This window comes from Coenobita brevimanus, chromosome 65 (genome assembly GCF_032717465.1).
Source record: "Coenobita brevimanus isolate Jiangsu-jjx chromosome 65, ASM3271746v2, whole genome shotgun sequence".
In the NCBI taxonomy this organism is placed as follows: domain Eukaryota; kingdom Metazoa; phylum Arthropoda; class Malacostraca; order Decapoda; family Coenobitidae; genus Coenobita; species Coenobita brevimanus.
Window position 1 is genome coordinate 54,150,983 of NC_137018.1, and position 20,743 is coordinate 54,171,725.

The window sequence follows — 20,743 nt, forward strand, 5'->3', positions numbered from 1 at the left end:
CAAAATATAAATAGGAGATTCAGCAGTATAGTCTTCATTAATTCCATCACTACTAGAGGTCTAGCCTAAGCTGAATAAAGTCGTCTGTAGGCGAAAAAAAAAAAATAGAATAATCCAGAAAACGTCGCCGGCTTCAATAACAACGCAAAAATATAATCCCGAGATGCAGCACCCGTGTCTCATCTCACTCTTCCTCGCTGCCAGCCGTACAAAGTTTACAAGTGTGTGTTCCCATGGCCAACTCCTCATTACTCTGCTTGCTACCCTGAGCCGGGATTTATAAACAAACTCAGGCTCTTATGCTCAACACCTTAAATAAATCGCGACGTGGAATGCAACCTCACAATTCATGACGACAATTTCTGACCCACGTGGCCTTTCTATATCGCTGCTGATTGCACTCTGTAGTGTGGGATGCAGGCTGAAAATCTCCTAATAATCACAGGTGTTCCATAAATAACCGTCAAGAAGTACAAGCCTTGTATTCCACCTCAGGATTTAAGGTTTACGTATACTGTTTAGGTTCGTATTCTCACCGGAGGGAGGAAGCGGATCAGAAGATGGTGAGGAAGTGGGTTTAAAGGTAGGGAATGAGGTAAAACTGGAAGGAAGGAGGGACAGTGTTGGAGATGGTGTATGCTGTACCCTGGTGGAGGCGGAGATGGTTCCTGTAATTGCTACTATGTTATGTTTGAGCCTATACTTGGTGGCGTTGGGTATCCTGGGTGGAGCAAAGCCGCTGGCAGCTACAACGTCCACCCAGAGCCACTCCTCCTGTATCCTTGCACCACTCCATGGAAAAGGACCCTGGACTGACCCTGGTGAGGAGGTGTCTATCACAAGGGCACCGGCTCCCTAAACTATATTTACCGTACTGTAAGTCTTGTAGGACGGCCCCACACAGATGCAGGTGTTTACCTGAGGTCGGCGGGTTTAATCGGCCAGGCAAATCAACAAAAACAACGGATCTAGTGTCTCTTCCATATCAGTTTACTTTAAAAACTGTTACGTATCGAACTTATGTTTCCAAACCAGTCAGGAACAGAAATTTCATGTGGTAACAAACAAGAGATCATGATAATACAGTTTTTACAGCTGTGCAGTATATATCGTTAATTAATCTTTTAAGTTGGTCAGTCCTTGATGAAGAAAAGTACCTTAATGGTCATTTTCATTAAATTAGGTAGCATCATTCAAAAACAGCCACAACTCTACTTCTACCTGACTTTGGGAAAACGTAAAAAGTGGGGGGTACAGCCCTTCTCTTCCACATCCCTTTCCGCACTTCATGTATTAATTAGGATATCTAATTAATTTAACAAACTATAAGAACATAAATAAACGGTACAGTACATCCGCAATATTAATATTAATAAAAATTACTATGCACATGAGAGAGAGAGAGAGAGAGAGAGAGAGAGAGAGAGAGTTGCTACCATGCCTACAGAAGCAATCGAAGACCCAGACAAATCCATCCAGATCCAACCCAGCTCAGCGTTCTCTCTCTCTCTCTCTCTCTCTCTCTCTCTCACACACACACACACACACACACACACACATGGAAATAGATCACAGGAGCCAGCGGAGTAGACCCGCCCATGAAATCTCACAGGAGGGCGAGTTTAAAGCGAGACTTTTGATTCGGGTTAACTGAAAGTAAATGGGGGGGCTTGGTTGGAAGGTGAGGACCGAGGAAGGATTACATGATGAGGAAGTGGGTTTAAAGTTGGGAATGGGATAAAAGTGGAAGGATGGTGAGACGCAATGGAAGGTTGGACGATAGGACGCGAATTTCAGGATAAGGAAAACGTATGGAAATACCCAGATAAGTAGATAAAGTACAGATAGATAGCCAGTCCAGTTAGATAGACAGGTAAGTGAAATATCAGTACGCAAAATAAATCACTAAGGATGATTCTTCGAAGTCTCCTGTGCCATGCATTCACCATTAATTCCACCACCAAGCACAGGTAGATAGGCTGGCAGGCAGGCAGGTAGGAAGGTAGGCAGAAAGACAAATACAGTGACAGACAGAAAGACAAAAAGAATATAGAAACGCAAAATAAACTGCGTCCACAACGCTTCCTGTTTTGTCCTCCACCCACCACCAACCCCATCATCCCCACCATCACGTTCCACGATAAACCAAAAACAAATCACTTTGCCAATCCTTCCCGCTTCCTTCCACCAACAATAACCACCATCACGTTTTTTAGGCTGACTGATAGACAGATAGACATAGCATAGGTACAAAAATATATCGCATGGCCTCCTTCCTCCTCCCTACTCCAACCACCACCACGTTTCTTTACGCTAAGATAAACGGCTACATATTTAATAAACGATAAGCAGACGGATGGGCAGCTTACAGACAGATAAATACATTAAACGACAGATAGATAGAGGTTATACAGACTGATAAGTAAAGACAGATAGAAAATGGAGATAATTGTCATTCTGTATACCCTTCCTTCTCCCACCACCAACACACCAATGTCTCTGTTCCGATAGATGGTTAAACAGATAGATAAACAGATAGACAGAGGGATGGACAAACAGACCCAATACAGATATACCATACCTCTCTAAGCTATTACGGTAGATGATTATATAGTTAGAAAATTTAACTGAACTGTTAGATAAAATCACACAGAAGGATAGATATAGGTAGACATACAAAAAAAATATAGGGCTTACTCTTCCTTCTCCTACCACCACCACAACCACACTATCTACTACCATCACCACCACCACCGCACGTTCTCCTTTAAGCTGCAGTCCTCACCTTTCATTTTTTATCATTCCAATCCCCATCACCCGTAGCCATCGGAAATACTGACTCCCTTTGTTCACTGTTCTTGTTCAGTGTTCATCATGTTCATTCTCGAGAACACATTACAATATCTTATCCTATTGTTTGTTGACTCTTGGCGATTTTCGTTCCTTTGCAGCTGACTTCCCGTCGTCCAGTGGCTGAAAAGGACAGTGCTCTGGTTCTACAACCTTTTCACGGCACTTCTTCGTGACTGGCATCAAATTACAGAGTTAATCTACTGTTACAACTCAGCATTCAAGATGGAGTGATGGCGATTTTAGGCAAGGACAGAGTATGAAAAGAAGAAAATTGTTTATGCGACATCTTCATTCTCGTGACCATTCGCCTTTGTTAGAGGTCACACTGCAAAATTATATCCTAGATGTTTGTGCTACAATGGATTATTTCTCATTTTCGTGCCAACTCATTTTACAATGAGGATTCAGTAAGAGGAATATAGCATCATTTTTATATAAAGTATGGTATGGAAGTGTGACTCATTCAACTGGGCAAACTTTGGTATCTATTTTATCAACATTTTTTCACCCTGTCCGTACCTCAACCCACATTAGAATGCGAAAGGAGGTCTAAATGATGATAATGATGATGATGATGATGTATGTATGTATGTACGTGACAATTCGTCTATTTAGGTAAATGTTAAGCATCATAGCCGAAATCTAAAATCAGAATTCTTAAAAAAGAATGTACACACACACACACACACTATTTCCTGTCAACAAACAGCATGTCACCATTCTAGAAAATTGGTTATGACCACCATCGGGCAATAACTGATTTCTTAATTGTACGTGGTGTCTTGAGGGAGTTTTGAGAAACTTCAGGAGGTTGTTCAATGGTTAATTGTGTGTGTGTGTGTGTGTGTGTGTGTGTGTGTGTGTGTGTGTGTGTGTAATTCACCGGGTCGGTCAGGATCACTTGATGGTCGTGATCGTCAGCTTTTACCCTCCCGGAAGGGAGCTGAGAGCTCATATAGTCCGATCTAAGGGCAAGGCTGTGACCTTCACACATGCACACACCCGTCCCCTTGCTCAAGGGGGACAGTAACCACCCACTTCGTCAGTGAAACTTTTCGCAACCTGAGCGAAGCGCGAACTCCCGTCCACCAGTTGGCAAGCGAGAGCGTTACCACTGCACCAGCGAGCGGTAAAAAAGGTAATGCCGTCGTGTGTGTGTGTGTGTGTGTGTGTGTGTGTGTGTGTGTGTGTGTGTCCCCAATGATACTATAACCGATAAGAATAAGCATGGTTCTCCAATAACTCACATCCCTATTGGCGGCCTGTTGTCACCTGAGGGCCACTCCCACAACTTGGTTAGTAGGGTAAGTAGCGGTGGTATGAAAATTTGATAAGCCCTAGTTATGCGGTAGGTAGTGTCCATGGTTACCAGTGACAGTACAGTATTAACACTCAGTCACCCATGAATCGCTCAAAGCTGAACAATGCCATCTGACACTAGCAGGAACAGAACACAGGAACCGTTCTGACCATTAAGGGGTTGGTTACCAAGTCCTCAATGACCAACAGGACGTACTCTTGCTATTATCGTTCATCATTCACTTCCCACAATTTCAAAGTTTTCTGGATACTGACGAACAGTCAGACTACAAATTCTGATAACTTAATAACAGCCGAAAGTGCGATGAAGTAGCCTAAACAACTTAGAATGTGGTTTGTTTTTACCATCAGGCTGCCCGTCCTCCCATCTACACCACCATCATTTGAATAACTCACCACTCCATCCTTCCACCTAATCCTTGTTCTCCCACCTCCTCCCTTACCTCCTTGTTCACATACACTCTCCCTTTTAATCTCTGTCTCCATTCTCACCACACAGCTAACTCAGTTCGGGGTAGCTACTTCTTGCATTTTCCAGCACATCCACGTCAACACCACAAATGCTTCTGAACTTCCTCATAAGCCTGTTTGTCTCTCCACATAATTCCTCACTTAAAAGTCTGGCTGGCACTATTCACAGTACTTTTTATATTCTCTTAATAAATACAGTACATGGATGTGTTAGCTATCACAATTTTTGTTCAACTTCTGTAACAGCAAAGTTGGCATCCAGATTTTCTAACACTCCTTCCTTAGCAATTTATTTGAACAGTGCACTTCAGTTGCTTCTATGTTACTGATACAAACTCTGTCAACTTTAAACGACATAACTTCTATCTATCTATACCCAGATGCCTTAATCCTGTAAGGGGTGGCCACAAACAAATTGTCTCCATGTTGCTATGTCCCTTCCCGTTTTACTGCCCTCTCCCCAACTTATACCCACATCTCTCATATACCCCTCTACTCCATCCCTTCATCTCATTCTCAGTCTCCCCCTCCCTCTCCCTCCCTCCACCTCACTCATATACACTCTCCTAGCCAGTATCTCACTCTCCATCCTTTCCACACTGCCAAACCACCTCAGTGAACCATATTTCTCCCCACACTTTCTATCACGCAGGAGAATATTAGGGTGTAATACACAAAATGAATCGCTAAGAACGACATGCTATTAAGTCACTTATGCCACTACAATATGGCTCAGGTATTCATTCAGGTCCCAATCCACAGACTTTAGCATCTGCATTAATGATGACCATATGGGCTTCATGGAATTTTCTCCTTGCAAACCTTGAGCTTCATTACTGGCAAGATAATAATATCTAAGTCTTACATTTATATATTTCTAAAATTGGAGTTTTACCAAGGACACTACTTTGACACTACTTACAGAAAAAATACTTAACACATTTCTACTGCATACAATACAGAAATGTACAATCATTTTAGCATTTCTCTAGTGGCTTTTCACATTACCTGCCAGCTTCAGTCATTTCTGCCAGGTGAAAAACATTATGGGTGACTTTACACTCCCTCTTCTGTCTTTCTTTCCTTCATTCTTTCCTCTTCCTTCTGCCTTTGGGTGACTACACTGAGTAACAAACCAAATGGTTTCCTGTACACCAGGAAACCATTTGCTGTGCTGGGTGGTAACCATATAACCAAACTATGGTGCCTGGAGGTTTAGTGGGTAATTAAGATGCTTCAATTGGACTGAGCCTGTGTAGGTTTATATCCAAGGAATGGTTTGAGTTTATTGCTCATGTAATGCCACTTAGGGATGAGCGAGGCTGGTCACTCTCATCTTAAAATGGCCGGACCAACTTGCCTAGCCCTGGGTTCCTACATTCCTTATGGGGTGGCACAGGATTGGATGATAGATGAAAAATACTGAAAAATGAAAAATAAAAATAAAAAGTTCATCACAAAAAGTATACCATACAATAAAAAAAATATTCTGCAAAGAAGAAGAAAATACCCAAGGAAAGAAATTACAAAATCACCTGGCAGACACTTCCTACATGCAGTACAGTATTCACCATAATTTTTTGCCACAAATACCAGATACAAAAATTATGGCTATTAATTTTCATCCTTTCATGGTCATATTTGGTTCTCTTTAACTAATAAGAGAGCATCAATAGCTCCAGGCACTTTCCTAAATTTTGCAATGCAGATAAAAAGGGACTGAAATTATGCACCTCTTAGGCAATTCTGCTGAAATAATTTTCCCCAAAACAAGATGGTCAAAACTGAATCCAATTAAAATTACTACCAGTAATACAATTTGCCAATAAATTCATGGGTTAGTCTTCATTATCAGTGTATTTTCCCATCTCCTGTTCTCTCATCAGAAAAAACAGCATATATACGGGCTATGGTACTCTTAACATTTTCTCTTGAAACTTTCAACACCACTTGTTTATCACAATGAGACAGGCAACTTGCAAAGCACATTTTTCTGCAAAGGAAAATGTTGCATACTATTAACTTCTAATTGCTTTTGCTTTCCTATTTACTTCTAACAAAAACTACCGAATAAAATGCTTCTGTCAACCAGATGGATTGACTGCGGTAGCCACTTAAAACCAATAGAGTCATGGGACTCAAATTTAAGATTTCTGAAACACAAGGGTAATTTTCGTATTCAAAACTGCAAAAAAATCTGCACAACGGAGAACAATATGCACGCCACCTAAGACTGAACACTAGACTGCGAGGGATGCTTGCAACATCAACAGGTTGCAATACTGCCCTATGACGAGAGCCTCTAGGCGACAAACGAGGGTACCAACGCAACAAAATGCTACAATATGAGTCAAAACTCACAGGCACTAAAAAGAAACTAAACATGCAAATACTTACAGCCACAATGCAAGGAGGAATCTGAGTCTGTTAAGTAAATGGAGTGAGAAGAGTGATGTGGAGGCCAGATGAAAGTCACCTGTTGCTCACGTAAACAATCCTGGACGCCACCTCGCGTCACTCCTTCGAACTGTTCAATTATCATCATTATCGTGCCGGAGAAATGCACGGCTCGTATTTATATCTTAAAGTCTTAGATAAAAATATTAGATAACGAGATTACAAGAGGAGAGATAGTGGAGTGAAAACAGGTTTTTGGCGTACCACCAATCGAGGTACCCTATTCACTGCCCTTTGACCTTGGCCCAAAAATCGGAATCCATGGGCTAAATTTACAAATGATCTTAGCCATTTTCTACGATAACTAAGTCTCCATAACCTCTGTCGCCACGAACGTGTGTGTGTGTGTGTGTGTGTGTTCCACTTTACTAATCACATTAGCTTGGTTGTTAAGTACGTGATAGCTATATGAGTGAAGACGTTCATAAAACTTCTCAAGTTTAGGATCCGTGTTTTGTATGTGTACAGTAGGAGGCTTTCTAGCACTTCTTTCTTATTATTTTTTTCCTTTGCACATTAAACGTTCATATTCTCTTGCATATTAATAAAATAATGTACGTTGATGTTAAAAATATTCTAAGCAGGATAAATAGGACGAAAAAGACCACTGGGATGTAACCTAATATGGAAAATAGGTTGAAAAAAACAAAAAAAGGTGCTAAAAAGCATCCTAAGCTGGGACGAATACGGCTCTAGGGGAGTTTATAAATAAGAAGGCCCGATGGGATTCTCAAACATAATCTAAGTCGATTACTTATCGTAACATATCTTAATTCCGTTTTTACAGGGGAAACTGAAATAGCAGCCGTGGCAACGGAGGGCATCACAACACCCCCAGGAGGCGACAACGGAGGGATAGGTAAGGCCGCGCGCGACGTCCGTGCGATATGGGCATACGTCCCATACGGCTAGGCGCCCCTATTCCAAGGAGTGCACCCGGCGCAAACATCTCAGTCCGAGTGCATTACCCTCCAACCGATCCAGCCTTCGTCAGGATCGGGGTGGAGCTAATAAAACAGCTCCAGGCAGCACCCCAGTGATGGCCGGTAGCCGCACTCTACAAGCAATGGCCTGTAGCCGTGCAACTGTGACGGCCGGTAGCCGCACACTAAAAGCGATGGCCTGTAGTCGTGCAACTGTGACAGCCGGTAGCTGCACCTTTGAAAGACGGCCAGCAGATGCTCATAGTGCTGCCCCCCCCCTCCCTGCAGAACCCGTGACGGCCTGTTGCCGCAAGTGGGGAGAGAACGGTACGCCCTCTCTATTTCTGCAGTTGCCTCAAGGGGCATGACACCGTTGATGGCCGGCAGCCGCACCAGTAGACAAGGGACGGCCTGTAGCTGTCCTTCACCTACGCGTCGCCCCTCATACGGGACTTCGGTGACAGCCGGTAGCCGCGCCCGTAGACATGTGACAGCAGGTAGCCGCCCTTTGTCTGCAGTCCCATTAGGAAGTCGGGCCCAGGTGACGGCCAATTGTAGCACCGACGGGAAAGGGATGGCCTGTAGCCGCTCTCCTCCTGATGCCCAAGGGACCTCAGCAATGGCCGGTAGCCGCGCCAGGAAGGGGCACCTTAAAAGCCCCTTGCCCCCTGTGACTTCACAACCTGAGGGAGACCCCTGCTCCAGCTGCCCCACCGGTGGCAGAGCAAGTCCAACCCTTAACTCCCCAGACCAAGGCAGCCTCCAGGAGGAGAACCTTCCCATCGAGGACTGGTGGAGAGGGCATGTCCTGACCCCAGGGCTGCACTCCATCCAGTAGGCACCAGAGGGAGACCAGCACCTGTCGGACTCCTGCCACCAGCAACGCCACAGCCCTACCCTGATGGTGAAGCAGCGGGAGCGAGACCGCAGTAGATGGGCTCTCCACGGTGCTCCTAGTGTCCCGCGGCGTGACCTCTCCAGTTCAGAAAAGGAGCAACGCCCTTCCCCCACCGTGCGCCCGCAGGAGTGTCTTCAGAGGATTTTTGGCCCCAATCCCGAGGGACAAACTCCAGTACCAAGCCCCTCCAGTGTAGGGCCCTTCACCACCCCTGACGACAGCCCGTTCCGGAGGACGACACCCCCACGAGTAGTCCCGTGACCCTTCAACGATAGGACACCTGAGGGGACACAGCCGACACTGGGACGCCGCCTGTAAGCCGCTGGCCCCCCTCTTTAGTTGGCCCGCTCCCTTGCCCCACATTCCCCTAGTGAATGTGATTTCCCTGCCCACGAGGCGAAAGAGAAAGTGACTATCAGAGTGAAGAATGCAGTGACAGAGTCTAACTTGTGTGCTAAGCCGACTCCGTACCTTCTTTACCCCTGCACAGTTGTTGACTTTATACACAGGTTTTATTCGCCCGTGTAGAGTACAACCCTCATGTGTGGGAAGGCTCCCCACATACAGCTCATCTTAATAGGGTGGAGTCAAAGGCTTTTCATCTCATTAACTCTCCACCTCTTACTGGCTCCCTTCAACCTCTGTCTCTTCACTGCACTGTTATCTCTTTATCTCTTTTCTATCGCTACTTCCATCGTCACTGCTCCTCTGAACTGTCTGCTTGCATCCCTCCACCTCTACGATGGGCACATAGCACCCATTTAGCAACAAACTCTCAACCCTTTTCTGTCCAACTCTCTAATGCAAGAGTTAACTGTTACTCCCAGTCCTTCAATTATGCAACAGGTCAACTCTGGAACTGTCTCCCTCTGTCTGTATTTCCTACTTCCTATGATCTCCAGTCTTTCAAATGCAGTGTGTCCAGGCATCTCAAAATGAACAGATCTTGAATTTGGCTCACTTTTGTATTGTTTTTGTTTTTTTCTTGGAAGGAATTGTTTGTGGGCTCCTAGCCTTTGATTTCTTCTTACTCGCATTAAAAAAAAAAAAAAACTACCTGAACTCTACTAAATTGTGATAAGAGACATAAGCAGTGTTCCACCTCCCTATTTCATTTAGCGTAACACAAGACAGGTACACAATTATCATAAAATACAAGCAGCCCTAGAACAAAGTGTAATCCCATCCTCACTTAAGTACAGTGTCTGTCCATCTGTTCCCGAGACTGTCGGTATCCTGCTTGACACCTGTGGCTTATATATACTGTACCTGCCAATTCCAGTTCTTGCCTTTGGACAGAGTCTCGTGAATTGTCTCACTTCCTGCATCGAGAGTTTGGTTACATGCTGTACATGTAAGGTTGTCGCCCTGTGTTTTTATGCTGTGTTCCTCTTACACTGTGTCTAAGCTCCGGTCTAGAAAGGGAACTCAGATATACCTTAGGTGTTGTTAGGACAGGAAGCCGACCTAAAAACACCTAACATAACAAATTAGAAACATGGAAAGATCCAGCATTCTCATTTCCTTTTCCTTCGTGCAAAACAAAGGTGGTTATTTCTCTCATCGCAACTAACATTTGTGTTTGTTGGAACTAAATGAGACGTTTCCTGCAAACTGAAGTTACGACAGAGCTAACACCTGAATTTCACATTGATATCTTATTGTAGCCTTCTCATACCTTTGCATTACAATGAGGTTACTGGTTATGTTTTTGTGATGTGCTACTTTTTTTTTTTTTTTTTTTTTTAATAACTGATCATTCCACAGGGAAAAGCGTGCAGAAAACTAAAACCGCGGGTAAGTTAGTAAGGAACTCATACACCACGATACCACTCCATGCATGTTAATAAGGTCAGAGATAGCCTATATGTGAATTTAATACGCTGTTCCGAAAGTACTGCTCTTTAAATTCATTATTTCTCTATTTTCCATTCAATGTTGTTCTGTATTCATTCAGGGATTTTTCCGTTCTCTCATCTCATACGCAGTTTTCCATTACCTCAGACCTGGTAGGGAAACACCTGTAGTAGTTCCACTGAATCTATACTTTATATAAGTTTAAAGTACTATGCAGCTGGTGGAGAGGGAAACCTTCACCCAGTGACACAAGACAGCCTACTGTATAACCAGGCGACCAGAGGTATCCACAGGTAAGGCTCATATAGGGACTACAGAGTTCCTGCCCCTTTCCCTTAATGAGTACATCTCTCTCCCTGTTATAGAGAACCTACCCCCAAACTTTCTCTCTCGCTCTTATAGAGAACCTACCCTCAAACTGTCATTACACAGCACTGCAGGGTAAAAGAAATGTCCCTCAACTTGATCCTCCCTATCTCTTGAAGGAGGAGGTGGTGGACTGAAGAAAAGTAAATTCACTCTACAGTCCACCCAGTTCACGTCCACATGAGCCTGAAGCCACAAGAACAAGTATTCTACATATGGGTCGCTCTGACTGATGGTGACCCTAGGGCAGGGAGAGGAGTAGCAGCGTCCAGACAGCTCAAGTTTGCCCATGCTTCCATTCACTCATCATTTAAGCCCATGGAGTCCTGGCTCCATCTGATAGGCCAAAAAATTTCACCATGTTCTGTAGCTTCACATATACTTATCCAACAGAGCCAATCCGAACGCTGTCACATTAAAACGGGGTGCCAAATCCAGCCAGCTCGATCTTGTCAGTCCCCTAGCCTCTTCAACTTCCATACCTCTCTTCCTCACACTCTTCCACCTTCAAATTTGCTCAGATATACCCTTTTCACCAATCTGTTGTCATCCAGTCTCTCCACACAACCATACAATCTCAGTACACTCTCTTTGATTCTGGTGTCCACAGACTTCCTCACTCCACATCTTTCATGAATCACATTATTCTGTACCCTATCCACTCTCTTCACTCCACATACATACCTCGGCAGTCCCATCTCCACTGCTCTTACTTTTGACTTTTCATTTTCATGCCACACCATGGTCTCTCACCTATAGGTTAAAGTTGGCAGTAACACTCCTTCATACAAGGCTCATGCAGCTGCAATACTCAAGCCTGTTTCTTATCAAGGCCTTCAATGCAACAGCTACTTTCTTCCCATGTGTCACTCTACTTTACACTTCTTTTGCACATTTTTCTCTTTTTCTATCACTGTACCCAGGTATTTGAACTCTCTCACCAGTTCTAGTCTCTCTCCATTCACTTTAATATCACACTGGGAATCACCTTGTTTCAAAAACCATCACTTAACTCTTTTCTACATTTACTCTCAAGGCACAATGCTCACAGACATCTACAAAACTCTGCACTAGTCAACCAAGCTCTAGTCCGGTACTTGCAAGTAGCACTGCATTATCGGCATACACCAAATTTGAGATACTGTATTCCATCCATCACCATTCATTACCAACACCATCCTTCTCTCCATTACTCATGTCTTTACTTCTTGTAACACACCATTCAAATATATATATATACTGAACAACCATGGGGTCATCACACAACCTCGTCACATACCCACACTGATAGTGAACCATTCACTTAGATGCTCATTTACCCTTACACATGCCTCACTACCATCATAAAAACTCTTAACGGCACCTAGCCCCTTACCATCTACACAGTACATGCTCAAAACCTTCCACAATCCTTCTCTGTTTACTCTGTCGTATGCTTTTTCCAAAATTCTGTTACTATGCTAAATCCATTTGGGAGATTACATTTCTTAAATACAGTAGAATGTTTGCACCTTATGAAACTTATTTATTTATACCTTGGTAAGTACCATAGTAATACTGTATACATTGCATAATACATGTCTGAATAATAAAGTACATGATAAAAAGTAAAGGATCTAATTATTCCTTATTCCCAAGACCCTTACCAAGCAAAAAGCACCTCTTTCGTTATGTAATGATGCAACCAGTAGCCTGTATTCTTCAGGTTTGGATGCTGGCCATCATTTTATGCCTGTCTATAAATGTACAGATTTTGGTGTTAAGATGTTAATGTTTCACATACCATTCTATTGCTTTTTGGGCAAGTAAGATGAAGCAAAAGTGTGGCCATTATGCTGGCTCCATAACCAACTTAAATTTTTTCCATTTCTTTACAGTATTTAAATGTCACAAAATCTAAATTCTGCAAGAGCTTGGCAGTAAAAAGTAGTCATAAAATTCAAAGTCCCACTGCATACAGTTTCACACAAGGCAGGACAGTCCAATAATGGTATGTGATGGGAAAAAGCACAATGGCAGAGAAACATTATGGACAAGCTAGGTGAGTGCATACAGAACACTACCATTCAAGAGCGGTTTGATACAGACTCCTGGAACCCCACAAGGCAGACAAGACATTGAAGAAGAGGGTTACCATGCCTCAGAAGACATTTTATGGCTGTCTTCATCTCTCAGTAAAGATAAAAGAGGGTTTTTGGTGAAGTAAAAATCAGTTTTTGTTAACACATCAGGTATAAATAAAAGAGGACATTTTTAATTTTTGTAATACATGATGTATAAACCATAAACAGGCCAAATAAAGTAAAAAAAAAAAAAGTAATATATATTAAGTACTTATCTAGTTTACTTCTGACAAAATATATGTAACCGTTTACAATGTCTGCCATACTTCTGTACCTGTAATGTTTCACACAAGTACCAGGTCACCTCTAGGTTGAACTATTGTGTTCATTCCTTCCTTACACTCAAATCATCTTGACTTGCTGGATGGTTAGAGGGATGCATTAGACTGAGAACTTGGTTAGATTCATACTTTCCAGCACCAAACACCGCATAATGATGCACTTTACTGTATTTCAACTGGTCACAGACAAAACTGCTGTTTTGATCTAGCGCCACCCATACTCTTTAAACTTGTTCAAATAATGCAGTATCATGTCACGGTATAAAAGATGGTAAGCCAGGTTCAATAACTGGTCTAATTCTAGATATAACAAAATCAGTATAATGTATCATACAAGTAATAATACAGTTGTCCATTTCCAGGCACTACAAGGCCATTACTACCATACACGTGATAATTTGCCAACTTTACACTGAACATGTATTGATACAGTACTGCAGGCACTATCCAGGTTACATATTTCATTTAAAAATGCAATATGCAAAATTTCATGCAATCTAAAAATGCTGTCTCATATGTTAGTAGTAACAACATAAACTTTCCAAGTTTTCAAAACTAACTTTAGGAAGCACCATATGATTACGGGTAGTATTTACAAAAGATATAGATTGTCAAAGTACAAAACTACAAGCTGAATACTGGGCTAGCAATAATGATTACTACTTACTTGTCCAACATGCAACAGAAGGGCTCACCTAACACTGTAAGTTGCAACGTCTATTAAAAAAATAATAATAAAACAAAATACAATAGTATCCATTATACTGACACAGGGCTCCAAGAAGTATCTACGTCAAATAAATTACCTTTATAATATAAATTTCTATGATGATTACCCAGAATTACATTTGAATGAGGAGCAGTCTAGAAACATGTCATAGCAAGTATAAATATATATGACTAACTTACAACGGATAATATTAGCACTCTTCTTATAGTTGTGGATGGCTTGTAACAGGTACAAATCTGACAACCCTGAGCTGGATATCTACACACCAAGATCCCTCTTCTCACTACTGTAATCTACTTATTTCTGAGCATGCTTAAAAAAAAATTCATTACAAAATCTATTGTATTCTATCTACATACTCCATTTTGGAAAAAAAAAAAAAAAAAAAAAAAAAAAATTAGTATAGTACCTTTTGTTCAAATTATGAAGAAAGTTTCATAAAGGCTTCAATCTAATTGAAATATTTAATCAAACCAGCACCCAGATGATATTATACTACCAAGTCTTATGGTTACAGTGCTGTACTTCATGTTTTAATTTCATGTCTCACTAAAATGAGGACAGCTTAATTATCCTGTCTCAAGATCTAGGTCACTCTACACTCCTAGAATGTTGTCTTTCATTATATGGATAGAGTACCAAATACTTGGATTCAAAGAAAACAAAAATGCAATTTCGTCTAATGAATCAACAGATATTATCTGAACTTGAAACTTCCCTATCATAAATACTACAGTACTATACTCATTAGTTTAGCCCATTCAGTTCAATTCAAGTTTTTATTCTGCTATTTCAAAATTATTCTGTTCAGATTAGAAGAGTAATGTAAGGATAAAGAGATTAACAGAAGCTATAACAAACCTCTCTGGCAGTTGCAAACTTAAAACACATTAACCAACTGAAGGGGCTGAGCTCTCACTGCTAATACAAGAGTGAGAATCAACTTCCCTGCTATCCCTGGACCAGATCCAGGTTACCCTCTGGCCTAAATAAGACTAGTGAAGGCCACGTTGATAAAGTCTTCATAGTTGATGGTGATGACACCCTTCATCTCTCGGTCACGTGCCTTGAAGGCTTCGGTCAGGTTACGCAGCTGGATGTTGCATACGATGAAGTTGTCCAGGGTTATTTTACGCAACCGTGGTGAAAATTTGGACACCAGGAACCCTATGAATTGAGGGCTCAGTCGATATCCCATCTGCTGTAGGGCTAATGGTTGAGAAAAAGAGATAGTTAGATCTGGTTACTATGGTATAAGCAAGAAAAGAGTCAAATGACTTTATGGTGCCACATATGACAGGGAAATCACAGTAATGTGATCATCCACGTATGACACAAACATCCACAAGAGCAGACAAAAATTTTACCTCAAAGAGTCTTACCAACAGCTGTATCCCTCCACTGTGGAAAACTAAAGGCAGCATACAAGTCCATATTCTTGTCAGTTGATGAGGCTTTCTTGGATGTCTTCCTTAATGAATTATTTTGCTCAATACACCTCATTATACCCTTACTTGTTCTCTCTCTCTCTCTCTCTCACTCAATATAAACAGAGCTTGCATAAATAACAAAGAGAATTTTAACATGCACAAACAAACTGGCAAGGAAGAGGTGCCAGAAAGCTTCCTAACACAATAAGAATAACAGTCAGCCCTCATCCTTCCTTACCAGTGCCCATTTCACTCTCATCAATGGTGCCAGAGTTGTCACGGTCATAGCGACGGTACACGTCTGTCCACTGGTTGATAAATGTGAACAGCTGCCCAAACTCCTGCAAGTTGATAGTGCCTGTACGGTCATGATCAAACATACCTGGAAAAAGACAGATTGACTGTAATTAAAAATAAAGAATATGAAGCGGACAGTGATCCTACACTTCAATGGTCTGCCTACTCTTGGTTATTCTATACTCTCAGATTTATCTGATGTCAGGATACTGTATCATGAAATTCCTAAAATACAGTTGTTATTCTGGCCTCAGACTCATCTGAATGTGAACAGATGGACTGCTGGCTGAAACTGCCCTTCCACACCACCACTCTCATTTCATGGGATAGGGAGGGAGTCAAGTGACATATGTATAACCAGGATTTTCCTTACAACTGATACTGTAAACTGGAAGAGACTAGCAATTCAGTTTTATAAGTGTCAGTGTTACCAATAATGCAGTTTCAACAGGAAATTTTCCTTTACTGTATTTTAGATCTGGCAGCAGAGAAATGTCAAAATATGAGACTTATAACAAGACATACTGTTATAAGTGTAACAGCTATCATCAACATTTATAGGGGCACAAAACTCAGTCTTGCCTACAATTTTAGTACTATGCTATGATCATATGAAATTTGATGAGCCTTAGTAATGACATATAGGAGGTATGAATCTACTTAGGGTGCTAGTCAAATATATCTTCCAATCTGACTTTACTCAGTCATTCAATGACCTGCAAGGGACTAAGGATTATTCGGTCACAGCAAATGCACAACAGGTACTGCTACTCACTGATCATAAGGCGGCAGGATTCTTCAGAAAACTTGGACCAATTGCCATTCTGAAGTGCCTGACGCAGCTCATGGGCGTTTATTTGGCCAGAATTGTCTTGATCCACAGCACGGAACCACGACGCCACACTGGGGTCCACACCAGGAGGAGCACCAGGATAGCCTGTAAGAATGAAAACAACGGTAACTGCCAATCTCATACTGGCCTCTTTGAAGTGTATGAGCCTAAGGCTAGATTATAGTTGTCCTCAACATTTAAGAGTAGGAGACAAACCTACACCCCTGGGAGTGTTTTACATGATGAGAAAACCAGCAGTCACTTCTAGGACTCGGATGGCAGCATGTAAGCCAGAGCCCTTTCTGTTATAAACAGATAAATAATTAGGCACTTTTGCCTCACACAAATACGGTAGGAGAGAGGTATCAATGGTGAAACGGTGAGCATAATGCTTTCATGGATAAGTAACTGTTTCGTTTTCGTTTTTGAAGGCTCCAAGCAACGACTCCATGGATATAGTGACCTTGGGTCGGTTATCCCTCAATTAATAACGACCATTGGATATAGTGAACTTTTGGATATAACGACCCACCCCTCCTCCCAATAGTTCATTATATCGAGGGTTTGCTGTGTGTATATATATATATAAACTCTCAATTATCCTGTGTAATTCTGCCATGCCCAATGCTGACTAATGTGAGACACCAGATATTGCACAATACCCCCAATCGACTCAATACAGTACTGTATTTGGCGCTGGGCCAGATATTACGTTACTATCCGTCCCAACCCTCTATCCTAAAAACTTTCCCTTGAGTAAAAGATGAAAAGTAAGCATAAAATACAATAGTCTCCCTATCTATCTATCTACAGCTTGATGCCACAATCCCATTGTGTAATGACACAATACAGTGTTGATTGGCTACTTTATGAGCTGAATGATACACCTCGATGCCAGATACTGCACAGAATTGCCAGTTACGTCCTGTTTCAACCAGATATTCAGTAATTTTGCCAGTTGTTGCTTTAACAGAGCTAAGCCAGCAGCGCTGGATATTGCGACGATGAATTATTGAGAGTTTACTGTATATGTGTGTGTGTGTATAGACAGTATATATATATATATGTGTGTGTGTGTGTGTATATATAAACCTAATACAAATCTTCTTTCCTTTGCCAGACACAATAATCCTGTAAGGGGTAGCCACAAACAAATCACCTCCATGTCACCCTGTCCCCCACCATTTCACTCCCTTATTCCTAGCTTACACCCCCCTCTCTCATATACCTCTCCACTTCATCCCTCCCCCCCCTCCCTCTTTCCCCCTCCACCTCACTCATATACACTCTTCTTGTCAGTCACTCACTCTCCATCCTAATACAAATGAGCTATAGCATTTTCTTTTCCTGCCACTGAGCTTTGTGAAATAACGCAAGAGGATGAAATTCAGGAACATGTTAAGGTGAAAAAATTATGGCGAGTGTACCTTGCTGTGGCTGTCCTGGGTATCCCTGGCCAGGGTATCCACCAGGGGGAGGCTGCTGTCCCGGGTAACCCTGTGGCTGGCCGGGATACCCTCCTGGGGGTGGCTGCTGACCTGGGTACCCACCTGGGGGTGGCTGCTGGCCTGGGTACCCACCATAACCTGGCTGCTGGCCAGGGTAGCCACCTGGGGGAATCTGTACCATAACACAACATACTGTATCCAGTGCACACATTTTTCTTTGGAAAAAAAAAAAAAAAAAAAAAAAAAGTGAAATTGCAAGAGAACTCCCTTGCATAAAATTTACAGTTGTAATATTTTAATCAATAAACTTTAACATAATTGCCATTGTGACAGCTTTAAAAACTTGCAGAAATGTGTAACTTGAAAGATATCAACAATTAAACCATCAGTTTTATGCACAAACCATGGCAAACAGTCACCAGCTATGTTGGACTTATACGTTGATTCAGCTCCAAAGTCAATCTACCACTAACTGTTCATCTCTGCTACCCTAACCTAACACAACTCATTCTAACCTTATTCAGTCAAACCTAACCTAACATAATTGAATCAGACCTAACCTAATTCAACCAAACCTAACAACCTAATTTAACCTAACCTGAACAATTTGGGGATGAATTAGTTTCAGATCCAAATCAACCCATTACCCTCTGCAGGATGCCACTGCCGATATTAACAAACTTAACTTCAAGCTCTTGAGTAACATTATTTTAGCAAAATTATGGGTGTTATATATCTGCAGAATCTGGATATCATGAAAGATAATCCCTGTCATAAAATTTTCTGCATTTGTTAATGGAAGCTCCCCTTCCATCTGTCCAAAATTAACTTTCTAAAATTACCGTGATTAGGCATAACAACATATGTATAATAATACCGACGAAATCAGGGTCGTAACCTAAAACTTAACACCATCTGGTGCCAATCTGTATGTTACTCTTGTCTAAGCCCACACAGCTGTCTACTAGCAATATTAGTGTCTCTGAAAAATGATAACACTACCAAAATAATCTCTAACGTAATTAATATTACATGAAGAGCATAAATTTTACGGAGGCTGAACTTACACTCATTGCAACTTGATACAGAAGGAAAAAACAAGGAACACCAACACTTCCTTTGGCTCCTGAGGGGCTATATGCCGGTGACACTCCAACTGGGAAAGGTGAAACCTACAAAATCTACTATACCATAAGGTGCACTGATAACGCCGATCACTGTTGATAACGATAACTCACACCGGATATATGATCGAAATACGCCCAGTTCTCTTCTAGAGCGTTTATATAATCCCTTATACGAAAGGTATTTGAAATATCTACAGTAAATTTTAAAAACGTCACGTACAAGTTGCAGTTCCAATGATATGATCAGTTCTTCCGATAACGTTACTGAAAGATAGCATCTGATAACAGAATGTCAAGCAAATCTTTGACGTTTACGAAATGGTGAGATTCCCTAAGGTCTCTGACGTAGCTTATTTGCTTATGACTCATGCATGTTTTTGTATGTAGCATGGTTTTCTTTAATTATGATGAGCTGTTGATACATTTCCGTTAGTCACTACCTCTTAAGAAAAAAAAAAAATGGTAGCATATGACTTATTTCTGATAAATAATTTTAGCGTTCATGGTTGCAGGGACAGCTTTCTTATGAAAAAGAAATTCAGTTGGGCACTCCACAAGGTGGTGTCCTCAATCCGATGCTTTTCAATATACTAATGGACAAAAAATAGTTCATTCAAGGAAAAAAGCAGGGAGAGCAAGGTTAAGTTTGAAAGCTTCGATGCTTCTTATAAATGAATCCTGCTATTTAGTAATGGAGTAGGTTTTGAAATTACAAAAATATACTGACAGTCGGTATACAGAATCGACGATCCAGCGTGTCAGCAATTTGAAATAACCCATATAATCAATAAAGCTCAAAATCCTAAGGTCTTTCCCCACCCATTCAGTTCGACCAATCAAAATAGCAGCATGAGGAGAAGACGAATTCTGATTGGCCCTTTCTTAGCAGCCAGTCTTGAGAGGCGAATGACGAGATAGATGAGGAGCAGCAGCTGATTTGGGAGTGTGAAGATGTCATTGAAGGCGGTGATATCTGCTTGGTGGTGAATCAATGGACACAGAGGACGTGAACAGCAACATGGAGGGCTGTGAGGGCGGGGAAGTGGGGGCTGCGGCCACGTTGGACGGTGAGTCAGCCCGCCATGAACTAGATATAAGTCCAGGGACTTCCCCACTGGTCTGTCTTCCTAACATCAAAATAAATAGTTTGACTGTGGCCCAAGTCATTTAACTTTATCTTAACTAATTACAATAGATAGTAACTGTTAATGTTTGTTGTTACCATGGCTCTTAAGGTTGTTTTAGAGTTAGACCGACCTGAAATATACAAGGGCAGGGACTTCCCAATCGCTCTGCCTTCGCATAAACAGGTACCGTACTGTATACTGTA

The 20,743-nt window shown here is 41.7% G+C and overlaps 2 protein-coding genes across 2 annotated transcripts in view; one reads left to right on the forward strand and one right to left on the reverse strand.

The window, feature by feature from the left end:
- Positions 1 to 13,425: 13,425 nt before the first annotated feature.
- On the reverse strand, positions 13,426 to 19,705 carry LOC145405073 (sorcin-like). Its single transcript, XM_080276578.1, has 5 exons — positions 19,354 to 19,705; positions 18,266 to 18,458; positions 16,782 to 16,943; positions 15,948 to 16,091; positions 13,426 to 15,488 (listed from the first exon to the last, which is right to left on the reverse strand). Exons 1-5 carry the CDS (start codon positions 19,357 to 19,359, stop codon positions 15,265 to 15,267), a joined length of 729 nt encoding a protein of 242 aa, XP_080132704.1. The 5' UTR covers positions 19,360 to 19,705; the 3' UTR covers positions 13,426 to 15,264.
- A 699-nt stretch (positions 19,706 to 20,404) lies between these two features.
- Positions 20,405 to 20,743, forward strand: part of LOC145405044 (rab GTPase-binding effector protein 1-like) — a 35,405-nt gene continuing 35,066 nt past the window's right edge. Inside the window, exon 1 of the mRNA XM_080276544.1 lies at positions 20,405 to 20,480. Within this exon, the coding sequence (XP_080132670.1) occupies positions 20,405 to 20,480 (76 nt within the window). The remainder of the gene's footprint in view (positions 20,481 to 20,743) is intronic.

Coding starts and splice junctions, on each gene's coding strand:
- LOC145405073 (XM_080276578.1), bottom strand. Junction 16,944..18,265: donor CCCAGGACAGCCACAGCAAG/GTACACTCGCCA, acceptor TCATTCTTACAG/GCTATCCTGGTGCTCCTCCT. Junction 15,489..15,947: donor TGAGAGTGAAATGGGCACTG/GTAAGGAAGGAT, acceptor CTCAACCATTAG/CCCTACAGCAGATGGGATAT.